Raw genomic sequence first — 21,802 nt, 5'->3', positions numbered from 1 at the left:
TCCCCAGCCCCCTGTATAATTTTTGAGCTTTACAAAAATGGAATCACATTATATATGACACGAAAAGTTTTAAGTCACAAATATGTAGAGGAATTCTAAAATATTTGAACCAGTGTGATAGAAATTTTTTTTAATGGAACCATTAACTTTTTGACAGATTTTTACATCATCATTTACAATATTACCTGTACAGTGCTTTAATGTTCATCAGATATTCACACACACTTTATTTTGACTCTCAAAACAACCTTTAGTGAATAATGATATGATTGTGAATTTGAGGAAGATTGATGTCAGAATGGCTGTGTGTTTCACTGCGAGCCACCAATGCAGTCAGCAGTTTAACCTCAGATGTCTGCAGAAGAAGCTGCCCTTTGGCCCTCTGCCTCACCCTTCTATAGGATTCACAGCATCATAGCCTTCACCCTCATCCCACTCAATGTCTACCTTAAATGGTGTAGTTCTTCTGCTGTCCTTCTTAGAACTAATACAGGAGTGGCCACAGTTAGACCAAGTAAAGAAGTCTCGGAAATCTCCTGAAGTTTTGAAAACTCCGAAGACAGTGAAGAGGGCTGCCTGGCCATGTTGAGAGCCCCCTGGAGGCTGTGGTGGAAGAAAGCCATTCCCAGTGCAGCTGGGTGGGCAGGTACAGCCCAGGAGAGTTAGATTCACCTGTGTTCACCAAAAAAAAAAAAAAAAAAAAAAAGAGAGAGAGAGAGGTGAAATCTGGAGAGCAGGAAAAAGTGTCATTGAATTGATGGATTATGGAATTCTACCTACACCAGATAAGGAGGGACTTGAAGAAATGACTAATGCCATTATGCACAATTCAGTTTAGACACAGTAAGAGGTGGCTCTTGGGACATTTATTTACTGTGAGATTTTAAATATGCTAAATGCCATTTTAATGGATTTTTCAATCCCTAATCCTCTGTAAGATCTTCATCTTGTCAGTTATGATTGTGCCAATCAGTGCATATTTTAGAAATTTTATCCCAACACTAATGAAGTTTACCATCTACTTATGTCCTTTTAAGTATCGTTAAAGCTTTAAGTAGTTCAGTAAGTTTTAAATAGCAAAAAAAATACAACAAAACGTTAACAAAATATTAAAAGGACATGAGATCTTGGGGTTTTTAGAAGATATACTCCTCTACAAATTACTGCTATTTGTGTAGGAAAAAAGAAACAGGAAGATTGAGTAGGTGAATAATTAAGGCAATTAAAACCCAGGGAGATGTCACTTTGGGACTCAGTGAATCCCATCAAGGCAAGGCTATTTTAGGTCTGTCTGGTAGTAAGAACAGCAGGGATGCTCTCAGTAAATGGCTGAACTACTCTATAAGTTGTCAAATGGATTTCATTTTGAAAGCAGGGTTTTTTTTTGGAAAGAGTTCTTGAAATCAGCTAAAGATAAAGAAAATAGATGCAAGTTCTATTGTGAATTCAAAGTACATGCGTAATGTGAATTCTATTTCTCACCGCATTTAAAAAAGTTAATGTGTTTTAGAGTAAATACCTGTTTTACATGGATTTATAAACAAACAATAAAAAGGAAGTAAGTGTAATTTTACAACAAAATATGTTTATAGCAGCATTATTCATGATAGACAAAAAGTGGAAACAACACAGATAATCAAAACTGATGAAGAAATAAATGTGGTATATCTATACAATGAGATTTTACCAAATAATAAAAGGAAATGAAGTAATGATACTTGCTACAATATAGACAAACCTTGTCCATGAAGTGATTTTGCTCATAGAAAATGTCCAGAGTAGGTAGATCCACAGGGATAGTAAGAATATTAATGGCTGCCAAATGCCATAGACAGGAAGAATGGGGAGTGGCTGCCGGTGGGTGTCTATTTTCTCTTGGAGATGGTGGGAATGTTCTTAGATTACATAGTTGTAGTGCTAGTAAGACTCTGTAAATAAATGAAAAACCACTTAATTATACTCATCAAAGGTTAATTTTATGTTATGTAAATTATATGTCACTTGAATAAGTCCAAAAAGAAAGTGTTTTTTCTCCTTTCCTCATTCCTTAATCCCTTCCATTCCAGTCAGCAGAGTTACAAGTTCATTGTACATGTTTTTAAGCACTCACATGTGCACAAAGCACATTTACATATACATATTCTAAATCACACTACACTATCTATTTTACTTTCTACATATTGTTTATCAGCTCTACTTTTTCTAAATATTTGATCATGTGTAACCTATGTGATATCCACACATACTAAAATCCCAAAATACACATCAAATTTCAAATGTTATCCATGATATATTTTTTAGAAGGATTAAGTAATAAGAACAACTTTGCAAGTTCTGGATAAATAATTTCAGCCTATTTATTTCAGCACTGGACAATATCCTTGCTTTGCCTTCACTTAACTGTAACTATTTCTACGGGAGAGACTTTGGGTCAGAAATAGGTTTTCGGGACTTGATAAAGAACATGATATTTGTCAGTGTTGATCTGGTGAGTGAGTCTCAGTGGCCCTGATGGAAGTGTGTCTAGGAAACATTGCCAGGTCCACGTGTGGCCAATGCTAAAGGAGTGTTAGGAACAAAACAGACACTATGGATATGCGTGTTTATTCCCCTCCTTTCCTTCTTTGGAGAGCTTATTTTCATCTAAGTCTCCCAAATTTAGTTTATAACCAAAAAAAAAAAAAAAAGAAGAAAGAAAAGAAAAAAAAACAAGCAACAAAACTGGGGGCACTTAAGGGAAACTATTAATTGTTGTCAGTGATAAATGCAAAACTAAGACCAAGATCTAAGGTTGGATTTAACACAATCTGACAGATTTGATGTAGGATGTGAGGAAATGAGAAATACTACAGAAGTACATCAGCCTGAGTAACTTCACAAATGGATTTTTCATTTTCTGGAACAGAAAAGAATGTAAGAAGGACAAATTTGAGACATCAAGTGCTTGGGATTCCTCTAGACTTGCAAGTGGAAATGTGGAGTTGATTCTGGAGATGGGGCTGGAAATAAAAATGTAGGAGTCATCAGTTTAGAAATAGTGGGTGAAGGCATGAGAATGGAGAGGGTCAACAAGTTAGTGAGTGTTGAGAGAGAAGACAAAGATCTGAGGATCCTTCTGGGGTTAGGAAATTGAGGTGAAACCAGCCAAGGAGCTCAGGAAGGGCTGCTGGTGGATTTCATGGCTCTCTAATGTGTTGGCCATTTCAGTGACTCAAAGATCCTGATTCTGTGCTTCTAGAAATGTGTTCTCCTGCACCATCCCTGTGACGGCTCTTTCCTCACACATCTCCTGTGGCCTTTACTCGTGCTTCTCTGTTTCTTGCCCTTTGTTTTGCTCCATTTATAACAAAGAAGTATGATGCACTCGGATTAGAAATAGAAACCACTAAGCTCATGATCTTTAAAACCTTTTTTCTCCATTAAGTAAAAATCTTTGCAGTCTCTCTGCTCAATACATTTTCTTTCCTTCAGATTTTGCTTCCTTGGAACATCAGTGCACTTGTAACTCTGATTTTACGACCCTCCTGCCACTGCAGCTACTCAACTGCATGGCCAATCACCATTCATTCACTCACCTCCAGATCCCACTGATAACAACGTGATTTTTCTCTGAAGCTTCCATTTGAAATTCACTTAAAATGCTTTTAGTTGATTTAGTTCTTCCTTGAAAGGGTAGAGTTGCATGTTTCAGATCACTTTATGTACAATTTGGACCAGTCACAGGCTAACTTTTCAACCTGGTTCAGTGAGCAACACGCAGGCACCTGAAGTTCAGGAGTGATTGATCTGTGTAGTGATGTCTAATGTGAAATGATGACCTTAGAAACAAAAAGAAAAAGTTTACCCATATTTACACCAACAGGTATGGAATTGAAAGGCCAAAGAGCAAGACTGCTGACACCCCTGCCTAAAACCTAAGGAAATGAATAAAACAGTAATCATCCTGGAAAAATCACACCAGCATAATCACAAAGGAAGGGCTCCAATTTCAAACCATTTTCTTTGAATAGCAGCTACCAGAAAGGAGAATAAGGAAGACACAGAGAGAACCAGAGAGAGACAGAATGAGAAAGAATAAGAACACCCTAGGTTCATCCCCAAACCCTGTCTTCTAGAAGAAGTTAGGGAGAAATAAGGTTGGAAAAGCAAATCCTAAAACATAACCTCCTATCCCTCAGTATGAATGGACTCCAACTGGGGGGAGTCCTGGGAAAGGACAAGAACCTCTCAAGTGTAGAAGTCTCGTTTTTCAAAGACAACATAAACTCACCATTTTCATTTTTCCTAGCTGGCAATAAAGTTTGAGAGTAAAAGTGAAGATATTATAATTTCTGAAAATGAGTTCTTTCCCACAATAAAAAATTAGAATAAATAGTAGGAAAAGAGGAAAACCAAAGCTGTCAAGGAACTGGAGGCCCAGGGCAGGGGGGTGAGCAGAGCCCGAGAGTGGCCCCGCTCCCACGGTCAATGCAGTCATAGGGCCTCCACCACCTGCGTCCTCACCTGGACTTCGGAGTGAGAATGGCACCTGGAGAGAGGCCAGGGGCTAGAGGAAGGGGACATCATGGACTCACTGGCTCTGGCTGCAGTAGAGTCCACGAATCTTCCTGATTGGAGGAATATCTGAAGGCCAGTACTTCTCTCCCTGCAAACCCCTGTCCTCAAACTGAAATAGTCAAGAAGAGATAAACTGAAACAGGATTCATAAAAACTGGGGATGAGATTTCAGAAGCATCCTCTGCTGGTGAAAATAAGAGCTCTAGATAAGAAAGTTAAAAATGGAAATTATGACATTAGAACAGCTCTCGAAAGCAATTGTCCCAAATTAGGACAGGTAGTGAGAGAATGCCAAGAGAAATACCCACAAAAGTAAGAATGAAATGTTCTCAAGGTAAATGAAGGTTCTCAAGAGAACATCTGCAGGATAGGGGTAGAAGGAAGAAAGGATTTATTTATTTTCCCAATCAGACATATGAAAACAAAATGAAACCGGGAAAGTGACCAAGTAATGTGAATTAAATTGAGCCAGATTCTAAAAAAAATAATGGAAAGTATGAAAAAGACTCAAGTTAACCTTGACCTTCTAGTATCATACCTGTCATAATATAATCTTTAGAATATTACCTGGCTCAACAGGGAATGATACTTAGTCAACATATTGAATAACAATCTACTGCTCATCAATATGCCTAGAAGCATAGAAAATCCAATTATAATAGAAAAGTAAAATATAAATATTGTCAAACTTGATGATGTAAATGTATGCGTGACAAACGATGGAAAAGGGAAATGGAGGAGGTGTGGGATGAATGGCAGGGCTAATACCTTCATCTTACACAGTGAGGTGCTGAGCCATTCTGGTTTCATGGAATAAGAAATACAGGTTTCCCTTGGGAGGGGCCCAGGGAAATGGGGGTGACTTTGTGCCTGAACTAAATCTTCATGTATGGTAACAGAAATCCATGTCTAAAGTTGGCAAATCAAGAGATATTGAATAGGGATGTGGATTCGCACTATGGTGAAAACATTAGCTTTATGATGAAAACAACATTAAAAGTGGTACCCTCTGGGGTGTGGAACTGAGGTACTAAATCATATGAGGATTTAATGTATAATAAAAGGGATATTGGTCGGGCACAGTGGTGCCAGAAGCTCAGGAGGCTGAGACAGGAGGATCACGAGTTCAAAGCCAGCCTCAGCAACAAGGCACTCAGCAACTCAATTGCTTGTCAGGGAAACCATGCTAGGCTTCTTCAGGAATTCATGTTTCCATCATATGGTGTCACCTTCATTAAAATTTTGAAAATGAACATAAAGCATGAGCTTAACAAGAAATGAGCAGAAACTACATTTAAAACAGTATTTGTTCAACATTATAGATGAACACTTGATAAATGAAAATAAATGTCTTTTTCCTAAATTGGAAATAAGTTGAGAACATTCTCAATTTTTATTGAATTATCTAATATGACCTCAGTAAATAAACCACAAGGGTTTAAGGGGTGATATCATATAACAATAAATAAGAAAATTCTGACAATGAAGGGTTGTGAAGAGGGGCTAGTGACTCTAACAGTTATTAAAATGTACATTTCCTAGGATACTTGGAAGTGAAATAAATTTCTGGGAAGTGTAGAAATAGAGCCAAAGGCACATGAGTGTTTAATGTATAATAAAATGGATATTGGTCAGGCACAGTGGTGCAGCCTGTGATCCTTGCAGCTCAGGAGGCTGAGACAGGAGGATCATGAGTTCAAAGTAGAGTGCCTCAGCAACAGCAAGGCTGACACTCAGCCACTCAGTGAGACCATGTCTCTAAATAAAATGCAAAATAGGGATGGGGATGGGGCTCAATGGCTGAGAGTGCCCCTGAGTTCAATTCCTAGTACACTCCCCCCACAATTTTTTTAAAATAAAATAATAGGGATATTGCAAATTAGTAAGAAAACATGGATTTATTTAATTAAACTGTGATTAATCAACTGATGGCCTGTTGTAAAGAAACAATGAAGACCCTCTATCTCATTGCCTATACCAAGATAAATTTAAGCCTTAAACTTGTTTAAAGGGTGGTTTCAGATTTGACATATTCAACATAAAAAATAAGGATAAGTAAAACTACTAATAAAACCATTGACAAACTTTCATCTAATCTTGCAGTGAAACACATCTTTTTTAAGAAAGATGAAAATACTTTAAATAAATTAGACCACACAGAAAATTTAAAATTATGTCTTTCAAAATGCCATGAATGGATAAGAAATTTCCATTAAACATATATGAGAGATAAAAGATTGGTTTTCTTAATTTATAAAGAGCTGGTAGAAACCCTTCAGGAATAATAAGGTTTGGAAAATGGTATAATATATAAATGTTCAGAGGAAAAGGACGAGTTCCCTTAGACCCCTGTCCATCACTGTCTTCTCCACCACTGAAACGCTTCTCACTTCCATCGTAGGGGCCTATTGCCAATATGTTGTCAAAATTGTTCTTGACTCACCCAATAAGGTAGCTTTACAGTATTTCTCTAATGTACCATACTTCTCATTCTTTGTTTTCTTAGAGCTGGTCATGTTCAACTTTTCTTCCCCTCTGGAGTACATTTCTCAGGAGAAGAAACCATGTATTAATTCATCTCAAACCCAACACATCAAACCTTCAGCAGCCACTAATAATCCGTGTTTGAATAAACCACTAAGCAGTTCTTCTAGGAACACAGGCCTTATGCACAATATGTCATTAAGTGTACTTGATGCACAATCTCAAATAAACTACTATTTGAATTAAAATTTCTGGATAAAATGTCAAGAGAACTAAGGCACCCATCAAGCAAGAGCACAAATTATTTTTCAGGCTATAAAAGAAGTATTAATAAACCTTTCATTGGTTTATTCATCTAAGCAGTTATGAATTCACAAATCCTGTTGTAACAGAAAGTTTGCTCTCAAATATGATTCATAGCACCTCACAATATGAATTTCTAGGTGGCTGAGCTACACTAAAAAGTGTTTGGGTTTTTGTTTGTTTGTTTGCAAAATTCTGAGAAGAGTAGAGGAAAACCTCAGTGTTCTTGCCCATTGTTTATCTCACACAACAGATTACAATCCCATAGCTCTACTTTCCTGGGCATTTACTGAACACATAATGGCTGAATATTCATAAAATGTAATGTAGCAGATGAAAACAAATTAAGTCAGCATGTGCCCAAGACAACTGAAAGGTGGAATTGAATTTTTGGTTTCCAGGTACCAGGAATAAATCTGTGGGTCTTTCCTTCATAGAGCTATGGCTAGTAAATTTCATTTTATGCTGATAGGAGTTTTGATATTTTTCCAGTTGCTGTTGATTCTAGAATATATACACACATTCAAACTGCTGATATCTTTTTTGAAGAAAATGTGGCGATCTGATATCTTCATATGAGTCATCTTTGAAATTTGTGTTCCTTGGCTTTGGGTATAACAAATATTCAATAGAAAAAATACAGAGGAAAAAATAATCATTCTCAATGATAAGGTCTGGCATACTTATGAAGTTAAATGACATGCTGAAAAATTCCCCGAAGCATTTTGAGAATGTGTTAAAGCTAATTTTTGCAGAAAGTGGGCTTCTCCTAAGTATCACAGTAAGGAGAGTATTACAGTTCTGGGTAGATCTGGGATCAAGTATCAACAAGAACACGTTTCACAGTTTTGTGAACAAAAACACTTTGGAGAATAATGAGATTAAGGAAAATTGACTCAAAAAGAAGTTAAATGCTTCATACAGGGACAAAGGGTAAGTGGGAAATTGATTATCTCCAAGTTCAAGATTCCTTTAATAATGAATTCTCTTTTATTCAAATGAGTTCACTGTGTCCTGAGCATTGGAAGTCCCACTCTGGAAATCTCAATTAGCTCTAGTAAAAGAAACCACGCTGAGACATCTAGGCCTGGAAATGGTAGATTCAAAACTTCACTTAACACATGATGTAATATTTGGAAAAACACTTGCTTAGGAATCATAATGCCTGAATGCTACTTCTGTCAGTGCCACAGATAAATACAGTGACTTTTGTGCTAATCATTTATCATCTTTGAGCCTTACTTTCCTTATCTTTGAAAAGAAAGGATTGGATTAGACTATTTTTAGGGTTCCCTTTGGCTCTGAGATTCTATCAGCATAATGGGGCTTTTATCTTGGCCTCAGTCCATCTTGGCATTAGCCTGGACTTTGCTTTCCTTCTTAGAATCCAAATACCTGATCATTTAACTCACGTCTTCCTTGCACTGAAGACTGTAAAGACATTTTTAGAGTCACTAGACCATAACTGTTGACCTTTTCCAGATATGATTGTTTCATTAAGAAGCATTTATTGACTACTAATCCATATAGGATATATGAGTTAAAATGCATATATAATCCTATATTTAATTAGAAAAACATGTCAGAATGGAAGTAGCCAAAGATCTTTGCAGATCTTTGCAGAGTATGAGCCTTTTTGCTTGACTGGCTTTTGTTGAGATGCCCTGGTTTGGGGTCTTGGCTTATTAACTGTGCCTTGAAATTTTTTGTTAAATCATGAAAAATGTATCTCTGTTAAGTTGCTTAGAATGACAAAATCATTTAGGAATATTTCTTTTTTTAAAGAGTAAAACATTTTTAATTTGATAGCTGCAATAATTTCATACACGGGTTCTATCTTATTCTTTTATATACTTTAGACAATCAAATGCAATTCACTATAAAAAATCAGTTTCTCTTAGAAGCAGCAGCAAAAATGAACACTCTGCTGGGAATGTTAAACATCTTGCTGAAAGGGGGAAATGAAAGGCGAATAAGCAAAGATCCTTGAATTTTTTTCTAATTTGTTCAACAGTATTCACCACCAACAAGGCTAATTTTAATTCATTGTGGTTAGTTTTCCACATGGAATAGTTTGATATGATGCCTTTATGATCTGTGTTCCCAGCCCTTTCCCATCTGTGGCATCAAGAGAATTCTCCTCATCAGTCAAATAAGATCACTGAAGCTGAGATCACAGTCCTCCCTGAGCACCAGAGTCTGGTTTTCAGTTGCATTCAGGCCTAAAGCTGGTGTGTGATCCTCTTTTCTCTTCCTCTGTAGGCATTTATGTCCATGTTCCAGATCCTCACCCAGGAAGGATGGGTGGACGTCATGGACCAAACTCTAAATGCTGTGGGACACATGTGGGCACCCGTGGTGGCCATCTATTTCATTCTCTACCATCTCTTTGCTACTCTGGTGAGTTTAGTGTTTCTTTTCAATTATGTCTTTAAATTTATAATGGAATGAGCATCAACAGATATTTGGCCCATAGTCCATTTCAAAATGAGAGCCAAAGGATAAATGCAGAGGAGTCCAGCTGGACAAGATCCCTTCCATTCTAAATTTCTATAAATCAAAGAGCTAGATTTTACATTTGTTAAGTTAGAAATTATCTATGTCTGGTTAGAGTGTTGGAATGAGGGAATATGAGACAAAACAAAATGGAAATCTCATATTCACACACCAATTTAACTACCCCAGACATTCAGACCAAGGTATAGCAGGATCAAACTAAAACCACATTATTATTTTTTATCATGTAGACATTCTTGTCAGTTTTACTGCATCCTCTTCACACTGTAATTAAGCTGAAGACAGAAGCTAGAGACCTCAGGGTGCAGTCAGCTAATTAGAGATCAGCACAGTTGTATTTGAGCTAAGTGTGACTGAATGAAACACGTAAGAAACTAAAACACAGAGCTGCAAATATTGTAACAGCACAAGGAAACCAAATACCAAAATTCAGGAAAAATTGACTTCTACTGGATACGCAGGTTTTTCTCTTCAATGTATTTCTATTAAAAACAAAGAAAGTAAGTTGTGAAATGCTGCTTATGATATACTTAGGAATACAATTCTCAGGTCTTTCTAATAACAAATGCCTGTACCCATATGATTCTTTTGCTCATATTTAAGAAGCAGACCTATGCTCCAGTATTATGTTAGAACTTCCAAGTCAGGGACACAAATGGTATCCTTTATCAGGATTAAATGAAGGAAAAGCAACTACTACTCTTTCTTGAGTGGCAAAATGTTTCATAATATGATTCCTGACCTTTGAGAAAAGCAAGTTAGGCATTATTCCCAACTATTAGATGATAAGACTGAGGCTCTCAGAGATGTTTACCATTTTTTCTGGTGTCACACAGAGTGAACATGGTAAAGCCAGAATGTTTGTTGGTCTCTAAACCTGTAGTTTTGCACCTCCTTGCTGCATCCCTAGATAACGAGAGTTTAAAGTTGCCACTGGAAATTTTGTGCTTAAAGTCCAACCTCTGCCAAAAACTCACTCAAGTAAAACAAACTGCATGTCACCTTTAAAAGTCCCCTTCATTCTAAATATCTATGAATTAAATAAGCACTTGAGGAACTAGATGTGATGATGTCTCACTATCTATGTGGGTATAGACAAATGTTTTCAAAACTAACACATGTCCTTTAGGAAGTTTATTTGGATATGTTGTTATGTGGTGTACAGTTATGAGTTCAAGTAGTAGGATCACAGAGAAATAATCCTGGCATTTTTCACATGGAATTGACTTTAAAAATATTCAGGAAAGCAAAGAACACTGGGCAGTGGGAATGAAGGATTGACTTGCAGACTTAGACCTGGCCACCCTTGTATTCACACAAAACCTGCCCCTGGGGTCTTTGCATCTTCCTTTCCAGGACCTTTAAATAGGTGTCATTTATTCAGCCATCCATCCATTCATTCATCCATTCATGATTTCAACTAATTTCTGTTAGGCACCCACCATGTGTTGGACTAGGATAGCCTGAAGACTACAGGCCAGGGTTAAATGCAGGATTTGATTGAGGTTGTCTGTGTGTGAAAGAAACCCTTCTCCTTCTTTTCTTGTAATCAATCTAATGGTTTTCTATTAAAATAGCATAACTATTTGCTGTCTGCATTGTGAATCATTCACACTCAGATATGGATTTGGTGCTGAGTCAGAATCACACAATGAGAAAGCTGGGGAGGGAAACTACAGCTTAGCAAGTTACGCAGTAAAGAGAGATTTTTTTCCACATGAAATTCTATAAGGATTACTCTGTAATGATATGAAGTATTAAAACTGGTAAACAGCCTTTTGGGGCAGTCTGAATCTCCTTTATGGGTCAAAAGTGAGCGTTGATTGTGGAACACGTGAGCAAATCCATAGACATGGCTTAACCTGAGGCTTTAGGCAGCAATAAGCACAACTTGGAAGTCACATGTGATCTCATCCTGGGTTCTCCTGAGTTCAATATGTCTGCTCAAAACATCTGTAATGATTTCTATGGTGACTTTCAAAAAAATAGATCTAAGTTAAAAACTAAAAATTGAAATTATTTCTTTTATGCACGATTTTTAAAAAAATCGATCAACAATTGAGAATTGCGTGACACAATGAGCACAGTTTGGTAAATATAATTAGTACAAGAGTACAGATTTGGAGTGCAGAAATCTAGATTCAGGTTTTAGCCCTATTGATCACTAGAAATGTGACTTGGGAAGAATTGGACACTCTCCCTGACCTCTGTGTTGGGCTATATCTTAAAGTAAGAACAGTAGACACAGTAGTGTCCAAGGCTGTCATTTACGTCATTTATGTCCAAGGCTGTCACTCTCCTATCAGGGATATGATGTCCTCACGTTTCTGAGGACATCATATCCCTGATAGGAGAGTGATCATAGTGACCACCAAAACTAAGTTCCTTTTGGTTTAAATAAGGTGGCATGGGCATTACAGGTATACCTTGAAAGATATTAAAATTGTGTAATGAGAGATCAGATGTTCTTGATTTATACAAGTATTGTTCATCAGTTTAACCTATCATTTATGCCCCTTCCTGGACCAGTTCCCTGGCTCCCTTCTTTCCTTCCTTCTTTACACTTTTTCTCCTAGGCAACAATTCCAGATAAATCTAATATGATGAGTCCATCATCCAGTTTTTCAATTGTATTTCACTAAATTGAGCATACTGTCAACTGTAGGGAAACCTGTTTTGCATAACACTAAGGAAAACAGCAGCTCAACTGTACCCAGTGAAGACAAGGCTCCTTTCTAGTTCAGCATTGTTGACTGTAAACATAAAGGTGTATGTGCAAATCAATGAAAAGCAGAGATTTCCTATACATACATGCATCTGTTGAGACATGTAGTGATTTAAATGAAAGGTTATCATCTAAATACATTTCATACCACACATCTTGAAGACTTGTGTTAATATATTGTAGTTTGAGAAGCACTGATGGCTTCTTTGGGGCTCTACTCCACACCGAGGACAAGCTAGGCCATGTTTTCCTCCTTACAAATCATCAGTAGCAGTGACTTTCAGAATAGATGGCATAAAACTACATATATTCTGCAGTTTCTTTTTAAACTGCATATTGCTTTAGAGATCTTTGTATCTAAATATGCATGAAGCCATTTCAGTCATTAGTAGATACAATCACCTACTTGTCTAGTGATTAAATACGCCAGACTTCTTTATCAGTTCCTTCCCTGATGGATATTTTAGCTGTTTTCCAAAGTCTCACTCTTCATTGCTGCAATCCATGTGGTTTAATGTTGTGTCCACTCATGTGAGAGTCTCCAGGATCTGTGCCAGGGAATAGAATGAATGCTTGGATCCTGGATCTTTCCCACAGTTCTCTATACCCAGGAATCTGCAAGTCCAGAGACCAAATCTGGCCCACCACCTGTATTTCTACAGCCTGTGAGCTACAAATGCTTTCTACATTTTTAAAATGATTTTTAAAAGTAAGTACTCACATAATATCCTCGATACTGCCTAAAGCATGTACTGTGTGGACCATTAAAGACAAACTTGCGGACCCTGGTTCACAGAAGAACTGCACTAATTTACCCTTCCAAGCATAGTGGTTGAGAATGCCTATATTTTTACATTTTTGCTGATACTTGATACTGTTTGCTTTTAAGACTTTGACCCTCAGATGAATGAACAGTGGAGCACTGGCCTTAATATCCTTAATCTCTGTAACTAAGGGAGCACTTCTTCACATGCTGAAGGGCCATCTTATTTGTGACTCACCCAGGCATTTGCTATACATAATTTTTCAAAGCCTCATTTGTCATTTTTTAATTCACTAGCAAGAGTGATATATATGTAATACATGCTCACATATATTACATATGTATATATACACACATACATACATATGTGATATAAGTTAATGAAATACACTGATAAATAAAATAAAATTGATTTTTCCTAACCAGATTTATGTAAGAATTTTAATGCTTTAGGATATTTATTTGATTTTTCTGATTATAATTCTAAAGCAAAGAAGGTCAACTATTTAGATTTTTTAACTGACAAATGATTTTTTTAATGAGAGAAAATTGATTGAATGAAAGAAAATGCAGTCACAATTAAATCCCAGAATATCGCTTTTATACTAACTTAGAAGTCTAAATTCTAAAAAAAAAAAAAAAACACTTTCCCATTCCATTGAGATTTTGCTTAAAACACAATCAGCAGTTATTTTTCTTGCCCTGTGTACCTGTAGACTGACAGTTGCTGGAATGGCCTCTATCAGGTTAGTTACAATTGATTCAGTACAAATTTACTGAATCTCTACTACAATGTATGGGGCTACCCATCCTCATCAAAGTGGGAAAGAGCTTAATCCACATCTCTTTAGAGCCTGAAGCCAGTCAGGATTTGGTACAAGTAAACATAAACCAGCCAATGAAAATGAAGGCCTGTCATGTACAGCTAGTGGTGCAGATGATAAAAGAGACATGTTATTTGCTGTGTGATCAATGCCCAGATAACAGACATTCACTTGCCAGTTGTTCCATATCCACCAGATGTGAGAGATCTAAAATGTGGGCAGTAAAACATCTGGAGGGGGTTTATAGACCAACATATACGTATGTGTGCAAGGGACAGGCTTGTGTTGTATACATATCACATGTCCTTAGAAACTGAAGTGTTACAAGTTAAAATGTTTTTTCCATGAACCTTCCTGGAAGTAGTCTTGAACTCACCTTGAAGTGAGCATTTTTGTTCAATTTATGTTTCTTTTTGTAAAATATTAAAAGCTTGTTAACCAAAATGGGTACAATATCCACACTCCTGTTTGTCTTTTGTCATGCTGAGCAGCTGTGCCACCCAGGCTGGCGCGTTCCTGATGTAGTCTTCTCAGGACAGACACGTGCCAGGCAGCAGGGGGAAAAAAATGTTTGGCTGCATCTTGTTCTGCAATAAAAACCAGCGGGCCATTTTGTCGCTCCTGGGGCACCAATTTGTCAGCTCACAATGAAAATCAAACTTAAGCGTATAGCAAATGCATATTCATAATCATTATCTATTGTTCCTTTAAAACCTCTCTCTCTTCTGTCAGGTATATGTTCTGTTTCTGTTCTGATTGAGGTTTGCCCTGTGCTGGTTGAATTCATTTTCCCCCCACTTTAGTCAGTGATTTGGGGATAAGGACTATGGAAGATTTAACCAGTTGAAAGACCCTGTTTTTCCCCGTCAGTGTTTTTCCTTTTATTATTGTCTCCGAGGAAAGCCCTGTGATGTGAATGCTGAACGGAGGGAGAATGTAATTAGGCACTCATTGTGGATGTTCTCTTTGTTACCTTTGAAGTGCTGAAATTAACACAGCAATCTCTTGATTCTGCCTTGGTTGTGGCAGCTTGCTGAGAATAGTCATATTTTGCTGACAGAAATGTGCATTCCAAAGTGTAAATTAAATAACTTGATTTCTTAGAATTCATTTAATAGTGCATCTGTGTTGAACGCATCCCATTTTACACCGCTCTGATTACATTTGACTTTTTGTTGACCCATATAAAAAGTGAAATTGTTTCATACTACAGGCTGCAAGACAGCTTTGGATAGTGTGATTATAAATGGTAAAAAGAGAAAGAAAAACACAAGGTTGTGGGCATTGATCAGATCCCTGCTGTGCTTCATTGTATACTTGAAAATAGTAAAAAAAAAAAAAAAAAAAAAATAGAAATTACCTATAAATTTTACAGTAGAGAAAGGAAGAAGATTAAAGGTGACACTTCAGCTAAAGGGCCACCTCAAAGCAATATAAAAGGAAAAGAAAATTAAAAAGTAAACTTCAGGAGAATAAATGAAAATGGAAAGATATATATATAAGTGAGGTCATGACTATATGCAGAGTTAAAGAGAAAGTGAAATAGTACATATTGTTACAGCGATGGAAGTCCTACTGGAGGAAATCCATTCTAAATGATAAGGCTGCCCTCTGGCAAAAAGATATCATAAGTTTCAGTAGCCTGAATCCTGCAAACCCCAAAGTGTGTCTTAGTGTCCAGAGAGTTGGACAGAGCCATTGAGGAAATAATTATACTTGTAAACACAATTATTTTAGTCATTTGCTGAATTTTACTGAAATTTATTGTTGATAAATGGAAGAAAAACAAGTTTAACTATATGCAGTTAAATGTGTAAAACTTAAACAGCAAGTGCTTCTCAAACCCTTAGCTGAGGTGAATCTGAGCTTTCTTAGGACAGTGTAAGAAGTGGAAGAAGGCCTGAGAGAAAGAGAGTCAGATGATGGCCAACCACTGGGAGAGGAGCCTATGCAACCTGGAAATTTGCTTTGGAAATCCATTAAGCAGGAAGTTCACAATTCCACTAGCATGTCATTATGTCATTCGTAAATATCCTAAGGGATTTCCCAGGCTTTGGGAGGCTGATAAGTGTCATTTTCCACACCAAAGGCATTGTCAGTGCTGAAAATACCCTAGGAAAGAGCATTGTAATCTGAGGCAATTGAAGAATTAGATACCTGGAGTATTTTGTTATTCTCCACTTTTCTCATTGAAATTACTGCTTCATAATGTATCGATATTGATCATAAAATATGGATACATTAAATCAGTTGAATATTCCATAACAGATCAGAGAACAGATACTATGTTGAATATTAATATAATCAAGTAGACAATACATGAAATAAATAAATGGAATTAATGTGTTTATTTATGTACAAACCAAACACCTTTATGTTGAAAGTACATGTGTATTTTAACTAAGTTCAAGAGGAAGCAAGGTCTTTTTTCAACTGAAATTGCCCAATTTATAAAACAAATAGTGATGTAGTATGCTGGGTTATGTTCTAAATGGAAATATTATATAAATCTAAATATTAAAAATAAGTGAAGTTTCCTGCATAACTTAGAACTGGCAGTATATGAAAGTGTTTCATGTACATAATGAAGCTCTTGTGATTTGATGTGGCAAGTCCCTGTAAAATTCTTCAGCACAGCGCTGAGAGCTTAACATAAGCCTGTAAGCCACACACAATGGGATGGAAACCCTTTGGGCACGTGTGGGTAGACACTGACTGAAGTAAGATGTAGACATCGATGTCATGGGTCCAGATTATTAATGAGCCCTACCTCAGCCTTCCATAGAATCAGAACTAACAAAAACACTCAGAGATCTGAGGAATGATTCCTGCTTTCAGAATGAGGATTTGTCACTCATTTGCATGACTTGAGTGCCATGTGTTGGTGAGTGGCTGGCACCCAGGCCAGCCTGCTCCCTCAGACCAATTCCTCCCTAGGTGTGTAAGAAAATAATGCATCGTGACAAGGTAAATTAAGGATGATGGAAATTGGGCTGGCAGCCTCCTCTCAGTTCTATTTCTTGATCACAGTGGTTATTGTCACCTTCTTAGAGTTTCAGAAAAGAACTACGAAGTAATTCTCACCTTCTGGCAATCAGCTGCCAATTCCCCATGATCTCCTGGATCTTCCATTTCTCTTCCAGAGAGACTAGCTCCATCTCTGTTCATCTTTCACTCTGGGTGTCAAACTGTCCTATAAAGGGACAAGGACACAAAGATAAGCCAAAAATCCACATCCAAACAGGTTCAGGAGAAAACTCATTTCTGTTTTAAACTAGTTTCTCATTTGGCTTTAATATATATATATCATGTTAATGGAACAACAAAGTTTAAACATTCAAAGATCTCTATGGAATGAAATCAAGGTTAACACCAGCTTAGTGCAAACTTTAAGCTTTCTCTTATATTAGCCTTAAATTTGTTACCAATGACCTCCCCACAACGGACTCTTCTCCATCCTGTGAGTTTGGTGCTCCTATTGCAAAGTCCTATAAGCTTTCCCTAGGAAAGCCAAATCTTTTCCTGCATGAGTCTTGCCTTCTCCTATCTACCACAAAAATCACATATGCCATGACAAGGAGACCCAGCAGTGACCATCCCAAGTCTTCCTCTGCTCTGCAGTGACCTGAGGGTGGCTTTTTTCTCTTTGCTTGGAGAAGAATTAATTTTTAGAACAGGAAAGAAGCATTCTGCATCTAATCACTTTTTGTCAAACTGTATTTCACACTGTTTAGTTACAATTTCAAAGAGCCAGGTTGAAAGGGCATTAACAGAAAAAAAAAAAAACAGAATTTGTAAAAGGAAACACTTAACAGAGGAGAAACTGAATTCATCATATTCGACTATCATAACCACCCTCTCGTGTTTCCCGACCTCTGTCTGTGGTGCTCAGGGACCTGCTGCCCTGACCCACCTCTCAGCTTGCCCAACATCCTCCCTGGGAGCTGGAGTGAGCCAGCCACATGCTCTCCAGCTCCCTGCTTTTATCACAGTCTTCTCCTGGGTACATCGATTCCTTTATAGTGCAACCTCGGTGTCTATCCGTGTTTCACATTCTTAAATAAGATGTCCCATGCACCCAAGGGGCACTCAGAAATCTAAATGCTCAGAGCGTACAGAACGTAGTTTGTGATAACTTGAATAGGCTTCCTTTCCCTCCCCACCTCTGCTCAAGTTTTCCTTCAGATGTGAGCATTTTGAGAGGAAATAGGAATGTTTTCCCGAATGGGGTATAAAGGGAGTGTGATCAAGGGTGGTGCCCTATACCCAGGAGCAATAGCAGTGTAGACTTCCAACTAGGTGGTTTCCAGTGGCCAAGACCTGAGCCCACTTCTTGTCTTGACTTTCAGGGGAAATAGGACCAGGAACAACCTGGCAGAGTTGGGCAGCTACATGAAGAGTCTGGATAGAGAGAGGTCCAGAAAGCTCTCTAAAAAGCAAGTCTCCCTTAGTTCCATGTTTAACGGCAAAACCTCCAAACTTTTCTGAGCACGGAGGGCTGGTATAGCTTATGTTGAAACAAAAGCCCAAGGCAAAGACCACAGAGAGCAGAGTGAGTTGAATGGGGAACTCAAAAGACCTGTCTGTGCCATAACCCCTGGAACCTGTGAGTGTGGTCTTACTGGAAAACAGGCTTTTGCAGTTGTAATTAAATTAAGGATCTTGTGATGAGATCATCCCGGATTATCTGGATGGGTTCTGAAGCCAATGAAAAAATGTTCTTGTGTTAGTATTTCTTTGCTGTAAACAAAAGACCTGTCAAGAACCCCATAGAGGAGGAAGTATTTATCTGGGCTTATGATTTCAGAGGTTCAATCCATGTTCAGCTGACTCCATTGCTCTGGGCCTCGGGAGAGCATCATGGTGGAAAGGCATGGTGGAAAGTTCCACTCATGGCCGCTGGGAAGCAGAGATGGAGAGGGAAAGGGGCCAGGAACAGATGTCAGCCACGTACCTGCCCCCAGTGACATACTTTCTCCAACCACACCTCACCTGCCTAGAATTACCACCCAGTAGTCCATCAAATTATTAATCAATTAAATGAATTAGTCATCTGGTGAGGTTACAGTTGCCATGATCATTTCGTCTCTTGCTACATTGGAGATGATGTTACCAACATAAGATCTTTTCAGAGGATGCTTCATTTCCACATGATAACAGTTCTTGGAAGAGATCCAAGACAAGACACAGGAAGGAAGAAAAGAAGGCTTTGGGAAGATGGATTCAGAGGCTGGTTAACTAGTGACAAGCCAGGGAAGGCCTGGGGCCACCAGCAGCTGAGAGTGGCAAGAAAGGATTCTCCCCTGGAGTCTCGGGAGGGAGTGTAGATCCTGTTCACACCTTGATTTGGGACTTCCACCCTCCGGAACCACGATAGAATTCATGTCTTAATTTAAGCCACCAAGCGTATACATTTCATTTCAGTAGCTCTGAGAAACTCACATGGAATATTGCTGAGCTTTCCAGAACTGAGGTGGTGGCCACTCTGGCAGATGGAAGCCTAGAGCCCGGGAAACAAGCATCCTCATCCTCATCCCCTGGGTGGGGATGTTGAACTCAGCTCAGAGTGGACCAGATGCCCTAAGATGTGAACATCCTTGATTGGATCACCCCTGAAGAAAAGGAACAGGAACATTGTTTGAACTGTTATTGAGATCTAGAAAACTAAGTTGAATTCACAGAGCAATATTATACCTTCGGTCATCATAAGAAATGGAGGAATAAACTAAATTAAACATGTATCGCATAATCAAGAAAATCATTTTCACATACAAAAATTGATGTCTCTTTTATGAAGATCATCCTACCCATCAGGTTTTTGAAAGAGGATTTAATGAAAAATGATAGCTACAATCGGTTGAGCTATTAGTATCACATCCATAATATTTTATAAATGAGGGCATCGGAACTCTTCATTGGCTAGTTATTGTCATGGAGCTGGTAACTGTTTGTTAACCAAGGTCTCTGACCCCAGCCTCAGAGCCCTCCTCACTAGGCTGCTGAGTGTGTCCCCTCAATTTGATTATAAAGTCCACAGCCGAGGGTGCAGTGTCGCTTTGTGTTCCTGACCGGAAAGGGCCCAACACAGGCACGGAATCCATCCGAGTATGTTTGTCGTTAATCGGATGACATAACCTCACTGTCCTTTAGTAGCCCAGCATCTGTCCAGTGCTGGGGAAATAATTAAAAGCAAAATCTCCTGCCAACCCAGAAAACCTCTCCATAAGAGTAGAAAAGGAAGAAAATTTCATATTGAATAAGCATCAAGCCAGATGGCAATGGGCATAACCAGCCACCTGCTGGAGGTGGCAAGGTTGGAAGAAATGCCATCCTTTTGTACCGCCCAATTACAGGCGTGTTCTTGAGGTAAAAATAGCTAGTCCTCAAGTAAGAAAACTCGACAGTACCGTTTGTTAAATATAATTCATCCTAATTTACCTGGTGATTGCAGTGGCCATCTGGGGGAGTTGACTGCCTACATCCAAGGGAAATCAGTGACAAGTAGGTAGTGTTATAGCTTGGCCACCAGGTGCCTGGGTTCAACTCCAGCCCTCCCACGAGAAAGGGACTTGGGGCACTATCCTTCCTGATTGTATTCATCTGTCAAAGAGAGAGCCCCAGTCCTTAAGAAAACCATTCCTGGATTACAATCCAGTGAGTGGCTCATTTAGATTTTAGGAAGATTCACATATATCTCAAAGGGAAAAAAATGCACAATTAAAACTTTTCTAAAGGAAGAGAAACAGTCTTCCTTTTTTCCCCTATTTAGCATTTTTGTTTTTCTTTTTGACGTGTGTTTGCACTTTTCCTGGAGAGAGAGAGAGAAACCCAGTTAAATTAGGACACAGAGCAATCCAGGCCCTGCTCAAGGGTCAGAGGGTGGCAGAAGCAGGTGATATAAGGTAGCCTCCATGTGGAGAGACTGCAAGTGGGCACCTCAGAAATGGGGGTGAGGATGCAGGGAAAAGTGGGTTCCACCTCTGACATGACTTTTATCACTGAGATTGTGGGAAAGAGGCAAAACTTGGAGTGAAGTGTGAATATCCAGTTTAGAATAAAGCCTGCTTCAGAATAAGCCAGTGGTGTGGCAGACCTGGTGACAGAAGAAGCCACCGATGGACCATTCTGGTTCTTCTTCACATTTTGGAAGGATCCCAAAGGACATGGCTATTAAGAAGAAGAATGCTGGCACTTGTCCTCAGCCAAGCGTAGTCTGCCACAATTTATGATGCTTAGGTCCTTTTCCCCTTGTTGTACACTCCACTAAACTCAGAGAAGAGCTCATCATTGACTTCTGCCTAATCATCTCTGATACTTTAAAGTCAAGATATTGCCTCAACTTTCTAACCTACATGCTCAACTGTCTACTACTAATAAATGAGAATCATTTGTTAGGAGAGGGAAATTTCATGAAATACAAAAAAAGGGGAAAATTTTATTCACTACACAAAAGTACGTGCTATTTGCATTTCTAGAGTAACTGCCTTCCAGTATTGTGTCTGTTATTCCTTTTTATACATAGTTGAATTTCCGCCATATATACTCTTAATTTAACATCATAATGTGTTTTCCAAGGTTGTAAAAATTTAGAAGTTGCATTAGTTATCTATTGCTTTAAAACAAATCCCC

At 38.2% G+C, this 21,802-nt stretch overlaps 1 protein-coding gene across 2 annotated transcripts in view; it reads left to right on the top strand.

The window, feature by feature from the left end:
* Nalcn (sodium leak channel, non-selective) overlaps positions 1 to 21,802 on the top strand; it is a 281,091-nt gene that overhangs the window by 157,038 nt on the left and 102,251 nt on the right. For both annotated transcript variants that reach the window (XM_027938884.2, XM_071610798.1), the window contains one exon: positions 9,607 to 9,744. In XM_027938884.2, the coding sequence (XP_027794685.1) occupies positions 9,607 to 9,744 (138 nt within the window). The remainder of the gene's footprint in view (positions 1 to 9,606; positions 9,745 to 21,802) is intronic.

Source organism: Marmota flaviventris, chromosome 4 (assembly GCF_047511675.1).
Source record: "Marmota flaviventris isolate mMarFla1 chromosome 4, mMarFla1.hap1, whole genome shotgun sequence".
Taxonomy (NCBI): Eukaryota; Metazoa; Chordata; class Mammalia; order Rodentia; family Sciuridae; genus Marmota; species Marmota flaviventris.
The sequence above is the reverse complement of the archived record's forward strand: the minus strand, read 5'-3'. Positions and strand labels throughout refer to the sequence as shown.